Source organism: Plecotus auritus, assembly GCF_963455305.1.
Source record: "Plecotus auritus genome assembly, chromosome: 7".
In the NCBI taxonomy this organism is placed as follows: domain Eukaryota; kingdom Metazoa; phylum Chordata; class Mammalia; order Chiroptera; family Vespertilionidae; genus Plecotus; species Plecotus auritus.
The window spans coordinates 1163067-1180871 of NC_137774.1; the positions used below are offsets into that span (position 1 = coordinate 1163067).

General features: G+C 63.9%; 1 protein-coding gene across 2 annotated transcripts in view; it reads right to left on the reverse strand.

The window, feature by feature from the left end:
- Positions 1–17805, reverse strand: part of RPTOR (regulatory associated protein of MTOR complex 1) — a 97931-nt gene that overhangs the window by 43880 nt on the left and 36246 nt on the right. For both annotated transcript variants that reach the window (XM_080677686.1, XM_080677685.1), the window contains exons 4-6: positions 4140–4298; positions 2829–2975; positions 1818–1993 (exon numbers count right to left, since the gene is read on the reverse strand). In XM_080677686.1, the coding sequence (XP_080533812.1) occupies positions 1818–1993; positions 2829–2975; positions 4140–4298 (482 nt within the window). The remainder of the gene's footprint in view (positions 1–1817; positions 1994–2828; positions 2976–4139; positions 4299–17805) is intronic.

Below are 17805 nucleotides of genomic sequence, written 5' to 3' on the forward strand. Positions count from 1 at the left end.
GGTGTGCCTGTGTGTGTGTGTGCACAGGGGTGTGTCTGTGTGTGTATGTGCACAGGGGTGTGTCTGTGTGTGTATTTGCACAGGGGTGTGTCTGTGTGTGTATTCGCACAGGGGTGTGTCTGTGTGTGTGTGTGCACAGGGGTGTGTCTGTGTGTGTATGTGCACAGGGGTGTGTCTGTGTGTGTGTGTGCACAGGGGTGTGTCTGTGTGTGTGTGCACAGGGGTGTGTCTGTGTGTGTGTCACAGGGGTGTGTGTGTGTGTGTGCACAGGGGTGTGTGTGTGTGTGTGTGTGTGCACAGGGGTGTGTCTGTGTGTGTGTGCACAGGGGTGTGTCTGTGTGTGTGTGCACAGGGGTGTGTCTGTGTGTGTGTGTACAGGGGTGTGTCTGTGTGTGTGTGCACAGGGGTGTGTCTGTGTGTGTGTGTGTGCACAGGGGTGTGTCTGTGGGCGGTGCTTCTGCTGTCCCATGAAGGACCCTCTTTCTCTCCTTCCCGCCGCCCTTCCTCCCACGCTGTGCCCTAGGCCTGCCTCCCCGCAGGCCGGCCCCCTCCCCCGCCCCGCGTGCTGCCCCCTCCGCAGTGGCTACAGCCCTCCCCAGGTTCCCCGGGTTTCTGACGCTGTTGTTGGGGGGCTCCCCGCAGGACCATCAACCCTGCGCTCCCCGTGGCTCCCCAGGTCGGGCTCAGGGAGGCAGCCGGCAGCCGGGCCGCCTGCTGCCATCCTTCCGCAGCGCCACACATCGGGTTGGCACGCCCGCTTTCCAAAGGAGCGCAACGACACCCCCCATTCATCTTAGCTGCGAGCGCGCCGGGAGACGGGCCGAGAGCACACCGTCTGGTTTGGGAGAAAAACGACTTTCCTCAAGGCGGGCGTGGGCAGCGTACAGAACCCGACAGACTCTGGTCACCGGGAGCCATCTTGGGGTTCAGCAAGGGCCAGGCCACGGCTGGGCCACCCTCGGGAGACCTCCAGAGAAACCATTTCACTGACTCCCTGTTAGCCCCATCGCCCCTGCGGCCGGAGCCCGAGCTATGACGTCAGCACAGGGAAAACCTCGGACAACTTGCTTCTCTAACCGTCTGCACTGCTCCCCGCCGAGGCCCAGACCGCTCTGTCCCAGACACGGCAAGGCCGAGGCAGGCGGGTTCACAGCGCAGAGTGGGGGCGAGGGAGGGGGGCGCAGAGCGTGTCCTCCCACAGAGACACCGCATTTTAGAAAATGCTGGAGAACAAACCACCCGCCCCACACGGAGAAGCAGCGAGGGTGTATGTTCCCCAAGGTCATTCTGACGCTCGGCGAGGGTTTGAGATGAGACCACACGACACCCGCCGGCAGGGCCCGCCCCCTGCCCCCTCTTGCTGGGCGAAGCCAGGAACCACTTTCCATGCTGACAGGACACAGCAGCACCGGGCCATTCACATTTAAATTCTTCCGATCCCTCAGGGTGACGGGAAGGTCCCCAGCCTCGGGTCACCCATCGTGTGCCTGGCAGACAACGCGGCTGTGTGCTGCCCCCATCCTGGGACCAGGGCTCCTTCCGGAAGCACCCAGTGCTCCGTGTCCACTTCACATGGGATCCTGCCCCTCACTCGGAGACCTAGAGCCACCCAAGGGCGGGTGCGCTGTGGGTCCTCACACACCGACACTCGTGGGGAGAGGGGGCATTACGGGAAGAGCAAGCAGGTGCTCGTTCAGAGTTACCGAAGGTCTCACTTTCTGACCACCAGAAAGATGGAGGCAAAAGTGAAAAAAATCCCTCGTGAGCCTCGGTGGGACGGGAAGGTGCCCGCAGAGGCGGAGCCGGAGCCCACTTACCAGCGCAGGGCGATTTTGATGGGGGTGGTGAGGCAGGAGGTGAACAGGTCGGCCGGGAGGTCAGGGATCATGGGCAGGAGCTCGCTGGCCTCGCAGGCCGCCAGCTGGATGCAGTTCTTCATGGACGGGGGCAGGGGCATCTGGGCCAGAGGGTGGTTGGGGTTGATGGCTGCGACCTGCAGAGAACAGGAAGGAAGACTGTGACGTGATGTTGTGTCCGACTGGGGAGTCTCTTAACATAGTTCCCTGTTACAGAAGGTCCCCGGCCCCGCCCCTGCCGACCGTCCATCTTACCCCGCCTCCAGCAGGCAGCCCATCGTCCAGCCCCGCCCCCGGTATTCAGACCCGCCCCCAGCGTGCAGCCCCGCCCCGGCGCGTAGCCCCACCCCCCAGGGTGCAGGACTGTCTATGGCACACAGACCCCCCCCACCCCCAGCGTGCAGGACTATGGCACACAGCCCTGCCCCGGTGCGTAGCCCCACCCCCCAGGGTGCAGGACTGTCTATGGCACACAGCCCCCCTCACCCCCAGCGTGCAGGACTATGGCACACAGCCCTGCCCCGGTGCGTAGCCCCACCCCCCAGGGTGCAGGACTGTCTATGGCACACAGCCCCCCTCACCCCCAGCGTGCAGGACTAAGGCACACAGCCCCGCCCCCCCACAGCCCCGCCCTCAGCATGCAGGACTAAGGCACAAAGCCCCGCCCCCAGCATGCAGGACTAAGGCACACAGCCCCGCCCCCAGCATGCAGGACTAAGGCACACAGCCCCGCCCTCAGCATGCAGGACTAAGGCACAAAGCCCCGCCCCCAGCATGCAGGACTAAGGCACAAAGCCCCGCCCCCAGCGTGCAGGACTAAGGCGCACAGCCCCGCCCCCAGCATGCAGGACTAAGGCACACAGCCCCGCCCCCAGCATGCAGGACTAAGGCACACAGCCCCGCCCCCAGCATGCAGGACTAAGGCACACAGCCCGCCCCGGCACGCAGCCCCGCCCCGGCACGCGGCCTCACTTCCAGCTCCTGCTCCCGCTGCAGGGCGAACTGCCGGAAGGACTTGACGATGAGGCCGGCGTTGGAGCAGTCATAGACGAATATCGACGGGCTGCCCATCCACGTCTGCAAGTCGTAGATCGACAGCGGGATGTACTGCGTGTAGTTCTGGAAACGAAACACAGCACATGTGTGACGCACGGCCAGACGGCCACACGGGCTGCCACGGCCTGTCCTGGCCCAGGGCACCCCAGGAGGGCATCGCTGACAGAGCGGGAGCCCTCATAGGGTCACAGACCCAGGTGGCACAGACCGGGAAAGGTGTCAGGGGCTGTCGTGCTTCAAGCGTGCGAGCCTCAGAGCCGCGCCTGACCCAGGAGCCCCGTTTGTGGGGGGGAGGACGGACAAGCGGTGTGAGGCACAGGGCGAGTGCGGCTCACTCGGACAGGACTGACCGTGCTCACCGCAGGGCCGCACCCACAGTCCTGGTCCCAGGTCTGAAGAGCCTCGGGGCAGTGCCGAGAGGTAAGCACCTCCCCACAGAGAAAACGCCACACGCAGTTACGTGTTTTCTAATAAAAAGGTCATGCTAACAACCAAGCCGGGGCCCACCATCGCTGGGGCTGAGCCACACACAGGCCCTCACTGGCCGGGCAGAACCGCACCCTCGGGGGTAGGAGGCGTCCCGGTGCCTCGGGGCAGTCTCTGATGGCGGAATGTGCGTTACAGGACAGCGGGGAATCCTCCAAGGTTGGAAATTAACATGCGTGTCAACTAAGATGTCCAGGGAGAGCAAACCAGTTCCAGCAGGACCCAGTGAAAGTGCAGTGGGCCGGGACCTGGCGGAGCTGTGCTTGAGGAGAAGGCCCAGCGGAGGCCCTTCAGGGAAAGGAAGGAGGGAGTTAACGCTGCTGAAATTCATTGTTTTTAAAAGATCGGGAAGGTGGACAAGTCTCTAGCTAGAGAGAGTGAGAACAGAAAGACGATCCATCAACACGTTTCAGTCAACACGAAGGAACGGAGGGAGCTCTCACCACCGGCCCGACGGGCACCGGAAAGGTAAGGAAATGGCAACCGTTTGTGCCAGTACGTGTAACGAGTCAAATTAGATGGAAAAGGCCTTAAAAACCGCCTTACCGGAAGTGACCCAGAGAGGGACAGGAAGCCAGAGCAGCCCAGCCAGGAGCCCCCCTACGAGGAGCTCAGCGGAGCCGGCCCTGGGGCAGGGCTGGGCCCCGTGTCGGGGACACGCCAGTTCCCAGGCGTGTCCGCCCCCAGCGGGGCTCCCTGAGGCGCCTGGAGCCCTGGGCTCGTGTCTGAGGCTGCGCTCACCTTGTTGAAGACCCAGATCTCCCCGTTCACGGTGGGCCGGGGCACCCCGTGGCCGTTGTAGTGGAAGAGGACCCGCTCCTCCTTGGCGTTGCGGCGCAGCGACGTGCACAGCTTCTTCACCTCATCGACGGTGGGGTCGAGGCTCTGCTTGTACCGCGCCTGTCGTGGGCGAAGATTTAGAAAGTTACTCGGGTTTGCGGGACAGCCAGCCTCCCCCACCCCGAGGCTGCCCTGAGGAGCCGCGTGGCCCAGAAGGTGGCCCGAGTCAGTTTCGGCCAAACGCCCAGCGGCTGTGCACGACCGGCCCACCCGGGAGTTAGATGTCGCCGAGCACCGGGCTCCGTGGTGGCCAGACAGCGCAGCAGGCCCCGCTCCGGCCGGCAGCCGCGTGGATCCGCTGAGTGGAAACGGACGCCGTGATGGGGCTGGGGCACGGCTTCCAAAGCGCTGACTCGGTGCAGAGGGGCACGCCAGCCCCGCAGCCACACCACGGGCCCAGGGAGGCGCCCGCTGAGCGGCTCTGGCTGCGCTGGCCCCGCGTGAAGGCCAGAAAACACGCGTGGCTCCCGGAGGGAACAGGAAGAGGGAGCCCGAGTCACAGAATGACGGTGACAGGGCCGAAAGGGGTCCGGATTCCCATTAATTTCCCTGTGGGTACAAGAGAGCCACCAGCATTCTCATTCCTACCAGGAACGCAACAGGATCACCCTGGAGGGAAGCCCAGTTCACGGACCCCGTGGCTCTCAGCAACCTCCCTAGAGCGCCCCCCGAGGGCCGGCGGCGGCAGCGGCAGGCCTGGCCCATGCTAGCAGCACGGCTGTGACCTCAAACACTGCTGACGCTGAGCAGAGCCGCCCCAAATCAAGGCCCTGCCCCGGGTGTGAGAACAGCCGAACGGTGCAGACACGAGTCCAAGCCACCCACACAGAAGTCTCCCCTGCGGCCTCGACCAGGAGCAGGGCGGGCGGGGGGAGAGGCTTCCAGAGCCCGAGAAGGGGCAGCAGGGCAAAGGGCGCACACAGAACCCGGAGGGCCGGCCGGCTCCCCGCCGCAGCTCCCGGGGTCTGAGTCCACTTCTCGGCCCACACGCCGCTGGCGCTCGGCCTGAGAACGACAGCGCCCCGCTCGCGCCGGCTCCCTGCAGGGAAGTCCAGCCCCCGCCGGCCTGGCAGGGCCTCCCGGGCACATCCTGAACAGGAGGGCTGCTCCCCAGGCCCCGGGCCACATCACTCAGCGAAGGCAGGGAGCCTGGGGGGTCGCCGTTTCTGACCTTGGCTCCATGAAGGTCTCCCTGCGGGGCTGCTGAGATGACAGCCTTGTTCCTCACTGAGGGCCCCGCAAGGACGCGGTAACGGGCTGGCGCGAGAGGCACTGCGGGTATCAGGAATGTGCCTCCTGGGGCTGCATGGGAATTAATTAGTGTTTTTAAGGGCTCTGAAATGAGCAGCAGTAAATTAAATGTCAGCACACCGCCGAGGCTGCGGGGAGCGAGGGGGCCCGGGATAATGGCCCCGCAGCTGAGGGACGGAGTGGCGCAGGAGCTGCGACCTGTCTGGGGATTGATGACCCTGTGCGCCGGGCGGAAACGACACAGCGAGTCTCTCAGACACTGCCTGTGGTGCCGGGCATCGCTCCTTGGGGTCCAGAGCCCAAACGTCATAAAATCTGTGCACGGAATTTCAGGGGCGGAGGCAGAGGAGGATAAAGGAGTGAGCAGGGAGGAGGGGGCAGAGGAGAATAAAGGAGTGAGCAGGGGAGGAGGAGGGAGAGGAGGATAAAGGAGTGAGCAGGGGAGGAGGGAGCAGAGGAGGATAAAGGAGTGAGCAGGGAGGAGGGAGAGGAGAATAAAGGAGTGAGCAGGGGAGGAGGGAGCAGAGGAGAATAAAGGAGTGAGCAGGGAGGAGGGAGAGGAGAATAAAGGAGTGAGCAGGGGAGGAGGAGGGAGCAGAGGAGAATAAAGGAGTGAGCAGGGAGGAGGAGGCAGAGGAGGATAAAGGAGTGAGCAGGGGAGGAGGGAGCAGAGGAGGATAAAGGAGTGAGCAGGGGAGGAGGCAGAGGAGGATAAAGGAGTGAGCAGGGGAGGAGGAGGGAGAGGAGGATAAAGGAGTGAGCAGGGAGGAGGGAGAGGAGAATAAAGGAGTGAGCAGGGGAGGAGGGAGCAGAGGAGGATAAAGGAGTGAGCAGGGGAGGAGGAGGCAGAGGAGAATAAAGGAGTGAGCAGGGAGGAGGGGGCAGAGGAGGATAAAGGAGTGAGCAGGGGAGGAGGAGGCAGAGGAGGATAAAGGAGTGAGCAGGGGAGGAGGAGGCAGAGGAGAATAAAGGAGTGAGCAGGGGAGGAGGGGGCAGAGGAGAATAAAGGAGTGAGCAGGGGAGGAGGGGGCAGAGGAGGATAAAGGAGTGAGCAGGGGAGGAGGAGGGAGCAGAGGAGGATAAAGGAGTGAGCAGGGGAGGAGGGGGCAGAGGAGAATAAAGGAGTGAGCAGGGAGGAGGAGGCAGAGGAGGATAAAGGAGTGAGCAGGGAGGAGGGGGCAGAGGAGGATAAAGGAGTGAGCAGGGGAGGAGGGGGCAGAGGAGGATAAAGGAGTGAGCAGGGGCGGAGGCGGCAGAGGAGAATAAAGGAGTGAGCAGGGAGGAGGGGGCAGAGGAGGATAAAGGAGTGAGCAGGGAGGAGGAGGCAGAGGAGGATAAAGGAGTGAGCAGGGAGGAGGGGGCAGAGGAGGATAAAGGAGTGAGCAGGGAGGAGGAGGCAGAGGAGGATAAAGGAGTGAGCAGGGAGGAGGGGGCAGAGGAGGATAAAGGAGTGAGCAGGGGCGGAGGCGGCAGGGAAGGAGCACAGGAAGCCTGCCCCTGCGTGCTCCCGCCCCAGGATGACCGGGGGTGGGGGGGGGGGGACGGGGCCAGAGCCCTGAGCAGGACCGGGGAGGGGGGGTGGGCGGAACACAGACGGCGCTGCCAGAAACGGAGTTCCAGCCGACCGGGCAGCCCCCCACCGCCGCCCTCCGCAGGAACCTGCTACAGACGCCGTCTGCAGGAGCGCTGGTTTGCGGGCCTAGCTGCAAGGGAGTCTGGGAGGTGGCTCTGGCTCCAGCGCCCTCGGGTGTGCAGACACAGACGCTGAGTGAGCCGCCCAGCACACTCCAGGCCTGCAGAGCCTCTTCCCGTCGTCGATCGGCAGCAGCCTGCCCTTCACAAACACCGGCAGGAAGTGACGCCTGACACTTACAACACGCGCTGAGCACGTTGGAGGCTCTGGCCCAAACACAGAGAAGCTGCGGTCCTCGGACCACAGGACCTGCTCCCCAGTCCCCGGCGGCCGCTCGGCACACCGACCTCGACAGACAGACAGACAGGGCCAGGGAAGTGGGTGGCAGGTGGAGCTGCCGGGGCAGGAACAGAAGAGAAACAACCGTTTGAGGAGCACGGAGCCCCTCACCTTCTCACCTTCCCGTGCACGAGGAAGCCTCAGCCTCCAGCTGCCCCGCCCCCATCAGTGCGGGGATGCTCAGTACAGGGGTGCTCAGTACAGGAGTGCTCAGTGCAGGGGTGCTCAGTACAGGGGTGCTCAGGGCGGGGGTGCTCAGTACAGGGGTGCTCAGTGCAGGGGTGCTCAGTACAGGGGTGCTCAGTGCAGGGGTGCTCAGGGCGGGGGTGCTCAGTGCAGGGGTGCTCAGTGCGGGGGTGCTCAGTGCAGGGGGTGCTCAGTGCAGGGGTGCTCAGTGCAGGGGAGCTCAGTGCAGGGGTGCTCAGTACAGGGGGTGCTCAGTGCAGGGGGTGCTCAGTGCAGGGGAGCTCAGTGCAGGGGTGCTCAGTACGGGGGTGCTCAGTGCGGGGGTGCTCAGTACAGGGGTGCTCAGGGCGGGGGTGCTCAGGGCGGGGGTGCTCAGTGCGGGGGTGCTCAGTACAGGGGTGCTCAGTGCAGGGGGTGCTCAGGGCGGGGGTGCTCAGTGCGGGGGTGCTCAGTACGGGGGTGCTCAGTGCGGGGGTGCTCAGTACAGGGGTGCTCAGGGCGGGGGTGCTCAGTACAGGGGTGCTCAGTACGGGGGTGCTCAGTACAGGGGTGCTCAGTACAGGGGTGCTCAGGGCGGGGGTGCTCAGGGCGGGGGTGCTCAGTACAGGGGTGCTCAGTGCAGGGGTGCTCAGGGCGGGGGTGCTCAGTGCAGGGGGTGCTCAGTGCAGGGGTGCTCAGTACAGGGGGTGCTCAGTGCAGGGGGTGCTCAGTGCAGGGGAGCTCAGTGCAGGGGTGCTCAGTGCAGGGGAGCTCAGTGCAGGGGTGCTCAGTGCAGGGGTGCTCAGGGCGGGGGTGCTCAGTGCAGGGGGTGCTCAGTGCAGGGGAGCTCAGTGCAGGGGTGCTCAGTGCAGGGGTGCTCAGTGCAGGGGTGCTCAGTGCGGGGGTTATCAGTGCAGGGGTGCTCAGTACGGGGGTGCTCAGTACGGGGGTGCTCAGGGCGGGGGTGCTCAGTGCGGGGGTGCTCAGTGCGGGGGTGCTCAGTGCGGGGGTGCTCAGTACAGGGGGTGCTCAGTGCAGGGGGTGCTCAGTACGGGGGTGCTCAGGGCGGGGGTGCTCAGTACGGGGGTGCTCAGTGCAGGGGTGCTCAGTGCAGGGGGTGCTCAGTACGGGGGTGCTCAGTACAGGGGGTGCTCAGTACGGGGGTGCTCAGGGAGGGGGTGCTCAGTGCGGGGGTGCTCAGTACAGGGGGTGCTCAGTACAGGGGTGCTCAGTGCAGGGGGTGCTCAGTGCAGGGGAGCTCAGTGCAGGGGTGCTCAGTGCAGGGGAGCTCAGTGCAGGGGTGCTCAGTGCAGGGGAGCTCAGTGCCGGGGGTGCTCAGTGCCGGGGGTGCTCAGTGCGGGGGTTATCAGTGCAGGGGGTGCTCAGTACGGGGGTGCTCAGTACAGGGGGTGCTCAGTACGGGGGTGCTCAGGGCGGGGGTGCTCAGGGCGGGGGTGCTCAGTGCAGGGGGTGCTCAGTACGGGGGTGCTCAGTGCGGGGGTGCTCAGTGCGGGGGTGCTCAGTGCAGGGGGTGCTCAGTGCAGGGGGTGCTCAGTACGGGGGTGCTCAGTGCAGGGGGTGCTCAGTACAGGGGTGCTCAGTGCAGGGGGTGCTCAGTGCAGGGGGTGCTCAGTACAGGGGTGCTCAGTACAGGGGTGCTCAGTGCAGGGGGTGCTCAGTGCAGGGGGTGCTCAGTACGGGGGTGCTCAGGGCGGGGGTGCTCAGTACAGGGGGTGCTCAGTGCAGGGGGTGCTCAGTACGGGGGTGCTCAGTGCAGGGGGTGCTCAGTGCAGGGGGTGCTCAGTGCAGGGGGTGCTCAGTACGGGGGTGCTCAGTACGGGGGTGCTCAGTGCAGGGGGTGCTCAGTACGGGGGTGCTCAGTACGGGGGTGCTCAGTGCAGGGGGTGCTCAGTGCAGGGGGTGCTCAGTACGGGGGTGCTCAGGGCGGGGGTGCTCAGTACAGGGGGTGCTCAGTGCAGGGGGTGCTCAGGGCGGGGGTGCTCAGTACGGGGGTGCTCAGTGCAGGGGTGCTCAGTGCAGGGGGTGCTCAGTACGGGGGTGCTCAGGGCGGGGGTGCTCAGTGCGGGGGTGCTCAGTACAGGGGGTGCTCAGTACAGGGGTGCTCAGTGCAGGGGTGCTCAGTACAGGGGGTGCTCAGTACAGGGGGTGCTCAGTGCAGGGGTGCTCAGTGCAGGGGGTGCTCAGTACGGGGGTGCTCAGTGCGAGGGTGCTCAGTGCGGGGGTGCTCAGCGCAGGCCACGGCAGGACTGCCCGGCGTGCGGCATGAGGGGTGAGGGAGGGTGCGTCTTTGCTGGCGCTGTGCCTTGTTCTCCTCTGCGCTGCCCCCTGGTGAGTCCTTTTCCAGCAACAGGAGGGGTGACCGCTGCCAGGACGCCGGGTCCCTGGGGACAGAGCCTACGGAGCCACGGCCACCTCCACCCAAAGGCCACAGTCCGCCCCTCGAGCCCCCGTGGAGCCGGAACCCCCCTCACAGCTCAGAGAGGGGGAGGCTGCCTCCGCTTCAGGGAGGCCAGCAGGTGGTCGGACAGGAGCTGGGAAGGCTGGCGTGGACCTGGACCTTGGCCTCCCCACACGGGGCCGGGGCCGGCCGTGCTCGCCGAGGCGGGGCCGGGCCCTGCCTGCACAAGGGCAGGACCTGCTTGGCTTCCCCGGCGTCGGGCTCAGCACAGTCCCGGGAAACTGCGAGGAGGCCTGAGCCAACCCCCATCCACACCCCGCCGCCGGGCTCCGGGCTCGGCCGCAGGAAGCACTGCTTTCACCCACAGCAGCCGGCAAAGCGCCTCCTGGACGGAACCCTCCATCGTGTCTGCTGCCCTGAGCCTCGCAGAAGCGGCTCCCGGCTCGCGCCTCCGGCACGCGGCGTGGCCAGCGTGGGACTGGAGCGGCCGCCTCGCCCACACTCAGCACGCCCTGCGCGGACCTGGACAACAACACTGACTTGCCCGAGGCCCTCTCCTAATCCCGCCTTCAGCGGCTCAGCAGGCGGAGGGGACAAGGCTGTTCCGATCCCCGTCTTTTAAAACACACGTGTTTTTTATTGACTTCCGAGAGGCACATCAGTGATGAGAGAGTCATGGGTCAGCTGCCTCCTGCACGCTGCCCACCGGGGGTGGAGCCCCCAACCCAGGCACGTGCCCGGCTGGGAACTGAACCCTGACCTCCTGGTTCATAGGTCGTTGCTCAACCACGGAGCCACGCCAGCCGGGCTGATACCCATCTTTAATGTCCCCAGCTGGCTGGCTGGAGGGAGAGGGAACGAGGCCTTCTCAAGGTTAGAGCAGGGAGAAGGAGCCATAAAAATACTGTTTTCACACGTTTGGGGAAAGGTAGCTTTTAGGTAACAGCAGTGGCAACATTCCTACCATTTCACACTGAAAGGCAACAGTCACAGCTCCTCCTGGAGGGAGCCACTGGGACCACACAGCCCACGAGCGGTGGCCACGCTAAGACGACAGACGCGGGGCCTGGGGGCGCGCCGACCAGCCGCCTCCGCACTCGCCGGAAGGTCCCTGCAGTGAACGCGTGTCACCTTCACGGTGACTCCTCACTCGGGAGAGGAGCCGGGTCAGGAGCGCTCAGCAGCGTCAGCAGCTCCTGCCCACGGCTCTCCCTGGAGCTGGAGCCTGATGGGGAGCAGCCGGCAAACCACTTAACTCGGGTGACCGGACCCCGAAAGGCAGCCCCATCCAAGAGGGTGCGCTCTGCCGTCAACAGCGGAACTTTCCTTTCAAACACAACAATGGACAGAGAGGGAGGCAGGAGGGCGGGGGAGGAGAAGGACAGAAGGACAGAAGCCTGGGCGGCCGCCCAAGTGCAGGAGGAACACAGCGCTGCCCCTTTGGGGAGCGGAGCCGTCACGCCCCGACCGCGTCCCCTGTGGGCAGGGTGCCGGTCCCGGGGAGGCCGGTGGGCGCCACGAATCGACCGCGGGCGCTTCACGTGAGCAACCCACGGACATAACCACTCCACCATCCAGTCAGGCTCCCCACAGGCGGGTCCTGCAGAGACGTGGCTCCACCCTCTCGTGTCTCATTAGCCGGCTCTCCCCCAACCGCAAGGTCAAGGACTCAGCACATCTAAGTGCTTCTTCAGAGACCAGCTGGGAGGGAGGGAGCAGGGGAGATGGGACGGAGGGGGAGGGAGGCGGGGGGAGAGGGAGAGGGGGAGGGGGAGGAACCCAGAAAGACTGAGGAAGCCACAGCCTCAAGGCCCGGTTTGGAAGGGGTGGGGAGAGGGCAGATCTATCGTCTGTCCACCTACCTACCGGCCTACCCTCTATGCCCACCCTTCCACTTACGGATCGTGCACACCTGTATACCGACCCAACAAGCAGGAGTAGATTATTTTCCCAGAGAAGGGGACAAATGGCCAATAAGCACGTGAAAGATGTCCGACACATTTCGTCATTAAGGAAATGCAGTTTAAAACCATAGAAACACCCACAGGGTGGCTATGATAATAATAATCAATTAAAACTCAGAAAATAACAAGTGTTGGCGAGGCTAGGAAGACATGGGGACAGACGCAGGACCGGAAAGCGTGCAGGCCTCATGAAGGAGCGGAGAGCTACGTCTGACCCAGCAATTCCGCTCCTGGGCACAGACCCGAGAGCACGGAACCGTCCACGAGAAACCACGCACACTGCACACAGCCGGGAGGCGGAAGCAGCCGCCCACCATCGGGATCAGGTGGGTGAGCGGCGCGCACACCGCCCATGGGGTACCACTCAGTTACAAAATAAAAAGGACAGCCGAAACCGGTTTGGCTCAGTGGATAGAGCGTCGGCCTGCGGACTGAAGGGTCCCGGGTTTGATTCCGGTCAGGGGCACATACATTGGTTGCGGGCACATCCCCAGTGGGGGGTGTGCAGGAGGCAGCTGATCGATGTGTCTCTCTCATCGATGTTTCTAGCTCTCTATCCCTCTCCCTTCCTCTCTGTAAAAAATCAATAAAATATATTAAAAAAGAAAAAAAAGACAAAATAAAAAGGACTGAGTTACTGAAACTCGTAACAACATGCCGCCCATGGACGAACCATGGAAATGCTGTGCTCAGAGGGAAGTCAGACCCATGAGGCCACGTGCTCTAAGATTCCGTTTATAATCTTATAACATGATTTTATCTCCGTTTCTTAAAAATCTCCCCACGTGTCACCCTAACGCTCAGGAGGGGTGCTGGCCACGGTGGCTCATGACGTCCCTGGAAGAGGAGGTGCAGGCAAGCGGAAGTGCCGTCCCCCCAACCTGTCACCTGCCCCCTCGATGGCACCTTCTCGCTGGGCTGGGTGTCATCTGACACCTCTTCCAGGCACAGATGGCGAGCAGACGGCAGGCTCTCGGCATCTCCACTTCCACGTCCGCTCTCCGTGCACCCGATCCCGCTTCTGATCCCGCTTCTGACAGCGCAGCGCTTGCTCCGACACCATTCCCACCCGCACGCCCCCCAGCTCTGCGGCCCCCCAGCTCTGCGCCGGCTCCAGGGCAGCTGGGGAAACCGCCCCGCAGGGGAGTCTGGGCCCGCCAGGCGATGGCGCTACCGCTTCAGGCCTCACACCGACTGGTCCTCCTCTGCAGTCTGTGCACACAGAACGAACTCCCGTGAGAGGGACGTGAGAGGCGCGATCCTTGAGGGGCTGGAGAGGGGCAGAGCCAGGCCTCGTTCCTCTAAAAATACGCCCTGCAAGTAGGTCAGGGCAGGAGAGCTGGGAGCAGCCAGCCGGGGAGCGGAGAACGGGCAGGACCCAGGGCCTGCCTGTGCTGGCAACGGCCTTCGCCAGCGCCCCTGGGAGACGGAGGGAGGGGTCTGCCCCAGGCTGCTGCCCTCCTGCTGCGAACACTGCCTCGCGTTCTTCTCTGCTCAAACCCCACGTCCCGGGTTAGCGGTCACCTCCGTTACATCTCTAGGGAGCACAGCCAGAACTCAACAAGTCCAGTCCCTCTGTGGCCGCCAGGCCCTGGCCTCGCCCTCCCCGCACCAGGCCCCTGGTGCACTCCCTGCGGCAGCGGTGGGGGGGGGGGGGACCTGCACAGATGCCAGGGGCTGCCTGCCCAGGACCCTGGGGCACAAGGGGAGGGAGCGGCGTGTGGAGAGCAGACGTGACCAGCCCCTCGAGCACATCGGTGTGGACAGTCTGAGACCAGACCCGGCCGAGCCCCACTCACAGTGCTGGGCTGACCCCCTGCCTGTCATTTACAGTCAGGTCTCCGCCGAGGGAGGCAGAGAGAACCCCCCCCTCCCCAGCGTGGAGTCGGGCGGGAGCTGGTGCAGAATCCGCACTCCGCATCCAGGGGGCGCGCCCGGGCCCCGGCCTCTGGAGACAGTGCGGCGCGAGGCGGGGTGGCTGAGCAGGAGCCGGCTGGCAGGCACGTCCCTCCGAGTCTGCACGGAGCTGTCAGGGGAGCGGCGACGAGAGGGAAGATGAAGTGGGAACATGATTAAGGCGGAGCAGGAAGGCAGATAAAATGCTGCCGCGGACGTTAGCGCTCACGCAGGGGGGCGCCCCCAGCACCGCCACGCGGGTAACCAGCCCTCACAGCATCCGTTTGTCACAAAGACACAGACGAGGAGGGTGGAGCCCCCCGCCCCCCACCCCACAAACGAGGAGGGTGGAGCCCCCCGCCCCCCGCCCCACAAACGAGGAGGGTGGAGCCCCCCGCCCCCCGCCCCACAAACGAGGAGGGTGGAGCCCCCGCAGCGCAGGAAAGGCGGCGGGAGGCGCAGACTGGGGGCAGGATCGGCCTGTGGGCACTTCCCTGTCCCCCTGCAGCCACAGGCCACTGCGGCCTCTGCAGGCCTCTGCAGACACCTGCCGCGGGGAAGGTGTCACCGCGGTCCCTCACCTACCAGCAAGTTGCAAACGCCCCAGGGCCTGTGGCCCCGCCTCTGGTGGGGAGCCCCTCTGGGGAGAGCAGAGGAGCCCGCAGGCTGCGTCTCCCAGGGGCTCCGGCCCTGCCCTGCCCGAGCCCCAGTTTGTCGGAAACGTCCCAGCGAGATCCCCCCACATGCTGGGCTTCATGATCTCTGCCCCCACAGGGAAGACATGTGAGCTGAGGGCGGGCTCCTCCCTGCGAGTCTCAGCGGAAATGGAGACGGCTGGCACCCTCTCCCCATCTCCCACGGAGACTGATGTGCGCACAGCCTCACATTCAGCCAAGGAACTACTTCCCAGCGGCACGCGGGTCAATGGTGTAGAAAGGGCTCCGGCCGCCTGGCAGGGAAACCTGGGCCTGCCAGCCTGGAGCCTCGCGGTTTCCCCAACTCCTTCCCGACCCCAATCACCTTCACCAGAGGGTTTGTGTCACCGAGAGGAAAGGAAGGAGAAGGAGGGGGGGGGGGCGGAGAAAGAGCTGGAAGGAAGGAGAGGGGGGAAGAAAGAGCTGAGAGGAAGGAGGAGAGGGGGGAGGAAAGAGCTGAGAGGAAGGAGGAGAGGGGGGAGGAAAGAGCTGAGAGGAAGGAGGAGCGGGGGGAGGAGGAAAGAGCTGAGAGGAAGGAGGAGAGGGGGAGGAAAGAGCTGGAAGGAAGGAGGAGAGGGGGGAGGAAAGAGCTGAGAGGAAGGAGAGGGGGAGGAAAGAGCTGAGAGGAAGGAGGAGAGGGGGGAGGAAAGAGCTGAGAGGAAGGAGGAGAGGGGGGAGGAAAGAGCAGAGAGGAAGGAGGAGAGGGGGAGGAAAGAGCAGAGAGGAAGGAGGAGAGGGGGGAGGAGGAAAGAGCTGAAGGAAGGAGGAGAGGGGGGAGGAAAGAGCAGAGAGGAAGGAGGAGAGGGGGGAGGAAAGAGCTGAGAGGAAGGAGGAGAGGGGGGTGGAAAGAGCTGAGAGGAAGGAGGAGAGGGGGGAGGAGGAAAGAGCTGAGAGGAAGGAGGAGAGGGAGGAGGAAAGAGCTGGAGGAAGGAGGAGAGGGGGGAGGAAAGAGCTGAGAGGAAGGAGGAGAGGGGGGGAGGAAAGAGCTGAGAGGAAGGAGGAGAGGGGGGAGGAAAGAGCTGAGAGGAAGGAGGAGAGGGGGGAGGAAAGAGCTGAGAGGAAGGAGGAGAGGGGGGAGGAGGAAAGAGCTGAAGGAAGGAGGAGAGGGGGGAGGAGGAAAGAGCTGAGAGGAAGGAGGAGAGGGGGAGGAAAGAGCTGGAAGGAAGGAGGAGAGGAGGAGGAAAGAGCTGAGAGGAAGGAGGAGAGGGGGGAGGAAAGAGCTGAGAGGAAGGAGGAGAGGGGGGTGGAAAGAGCTGAGAGGAAGGAGGAGAGGGGGGAGGAGGAAAGAGCTGAGAGGAAGGAGGAGAGGGAGGAGGAAAGAGCTGGAGGAAGGAGGAGAGGGGGGAGGAAAGAGCTGAGAGGAAGGAGGAGAGGGGGGGAGGAAAGAGCTGAGAGGAAGGAGGAGAGGGGGGAGGAAAGAGCTGAGAGGAAGGAGGAGAGGGGGGAGGAGGAAAGAGCTGAAGGAAGGAGGAGAGGGGGGAGGAAAGAGCTGAGAGGAAGGAGGAGAGGGGGAGGAAAGAGCAGAGAGGAAGGAGGAGAGGGAGGAGGAAAGAGCTGGAGGAAGGAGGAGAGGGGGGAGGAAAGAGCTGAGAGGAAGGAGGAGAGGGGGGGAGGAAAGAGCTGAGAGGAAGGAGGAGAGGGGGGAGGAAAGAGCTGAAAGGAAGGAGGAGAGGGGGGAGGAAAGAGCTGAAGGAAGGAGGAGAGGGGGGAGGAGGAAAGAGCTGAAGGAAGGAGGAGAGGGGGGAGGAAAGAGCTGAGAGGAAGGAGGAGAGGGGGAGGAAAGAGCAGAGAGGAAGGAGGAGAGGGGGGAGGAGGAAAGAGCTGAGAGGAAGGAGGAGAGGGGGGAGGAAAGAGCAGAGAGGAAGGAGGAGAGGGGGGAGGAAAGAGCAGGAAGGAAGGAGGAGAGGGGGGAGGAGGAAAGAGCTGAGAGGAAGGAGGAGAGGGAGGAGGAGGAAAGAGCTGAGAGGAAGGAGGAGAGGAGGAGGAAAGAGCTGAAGGAAGGAGGAGAGGGGGGAGGAAAGAGCTGAAAGGAAGGAGGAGAGGGGGGAGGAGGAAAGGGCTAAAGTGAGAAGAGGGGGGAGGAAAGAGCTGAAGGAAGGAGGAGAGGGAGGAGGAAAGAGCAGGAAGGAAGGAGGAGAGGGGGGAGGAGGAAAGAGCTGAGAGGAAGGAGGAGAGGGAGGAGGAAAGAGCTGAGAGGAAGGAGGAGAGGGGGGAGGAAAGAGCTGAGAGGAAGGAGGAGAGGGGGGAGGAGGAAAGAGCTGAGAGGAAGGAGGAGAGGGGGAGGAAAGAGCTGAGAGGAAGGAGGAGAGGAGGAGGAAAGAGCTGGAAGGAAGGAGGAGAGGGGGAGGAAAGAGCTGAGAGGAAGGAGGAGAGGAGGAGGAAAGAGCTGGAAGGAAGGAGGAGAGGGGGAGGAAAGAGCTGAGAGGAAGGAGGAGAGGGGGGAGGAAAGAGCTGAGAGGAAGGAGGAGAGGGGGGAGGAGGAAAGAGCTGAGAGGAAGGAGGAGAGGGGGAGGAAAGAGCTGAGAGGAAGGAGGAGAGGGAGGAGGAAAGAGCTGAGAGGAAGGAGGAGAGGGGGAGGAAAGAGCTGAGAGGAAGGAGGAGAGGGGGGAGGAGGAAAGAGCTGAGAGGAAGGAGGAGAGGGGGAGGAAAGAGCTGAGAGGAAGGAGGAGAGGGGGAGGAAAGAGCTGAGAGGAAGGAGGAGAGGAGGAGGAAAGAGCAGAGAGGAAGGAGGAGAGGGAGGAGGAAAGAGCTGAAAGGAAGGAGAAGAGGGGGAGGAAAGAGCTGAGAGGAAGGAGGAGAGGGGGGAGGAGGAAAGAGCTGAGAGGAAGGAGGAGAGGGAGGAGGAGGAAAGAGCTGAAGGAAGGAGGAGAGGGGGGAGGAGGAAAGAGCTGAGAGGAAGGAGGAGAGGGGGGAGGAAAGAGCTGAGAGGAAGGAGGAGAGGGAGGAGGAAAGAGCTGAGAGGAAGGAGGAGAGGGGGGAGGAAAGAGCTGAGAGGAAGGAGGAGAGGGGGGAGGAGGAAAGAGCTGAGAGGAAGGAGGAGAGGGAGGAGGAGGAAAGAGCTGAAGGAAGGAGGAGAGGGGGGAGGAGGAAAGAGCTGAGAGGAAGGAGGAGAGGGGGGAGGAAAGAGCTGAGAGGAAGGAGGAGAGGGAGGAGGAAAGAGCTGGAAGGAAGGAGGAGAGGGGGAGGAAAGAGCAGAGAGGAAGGA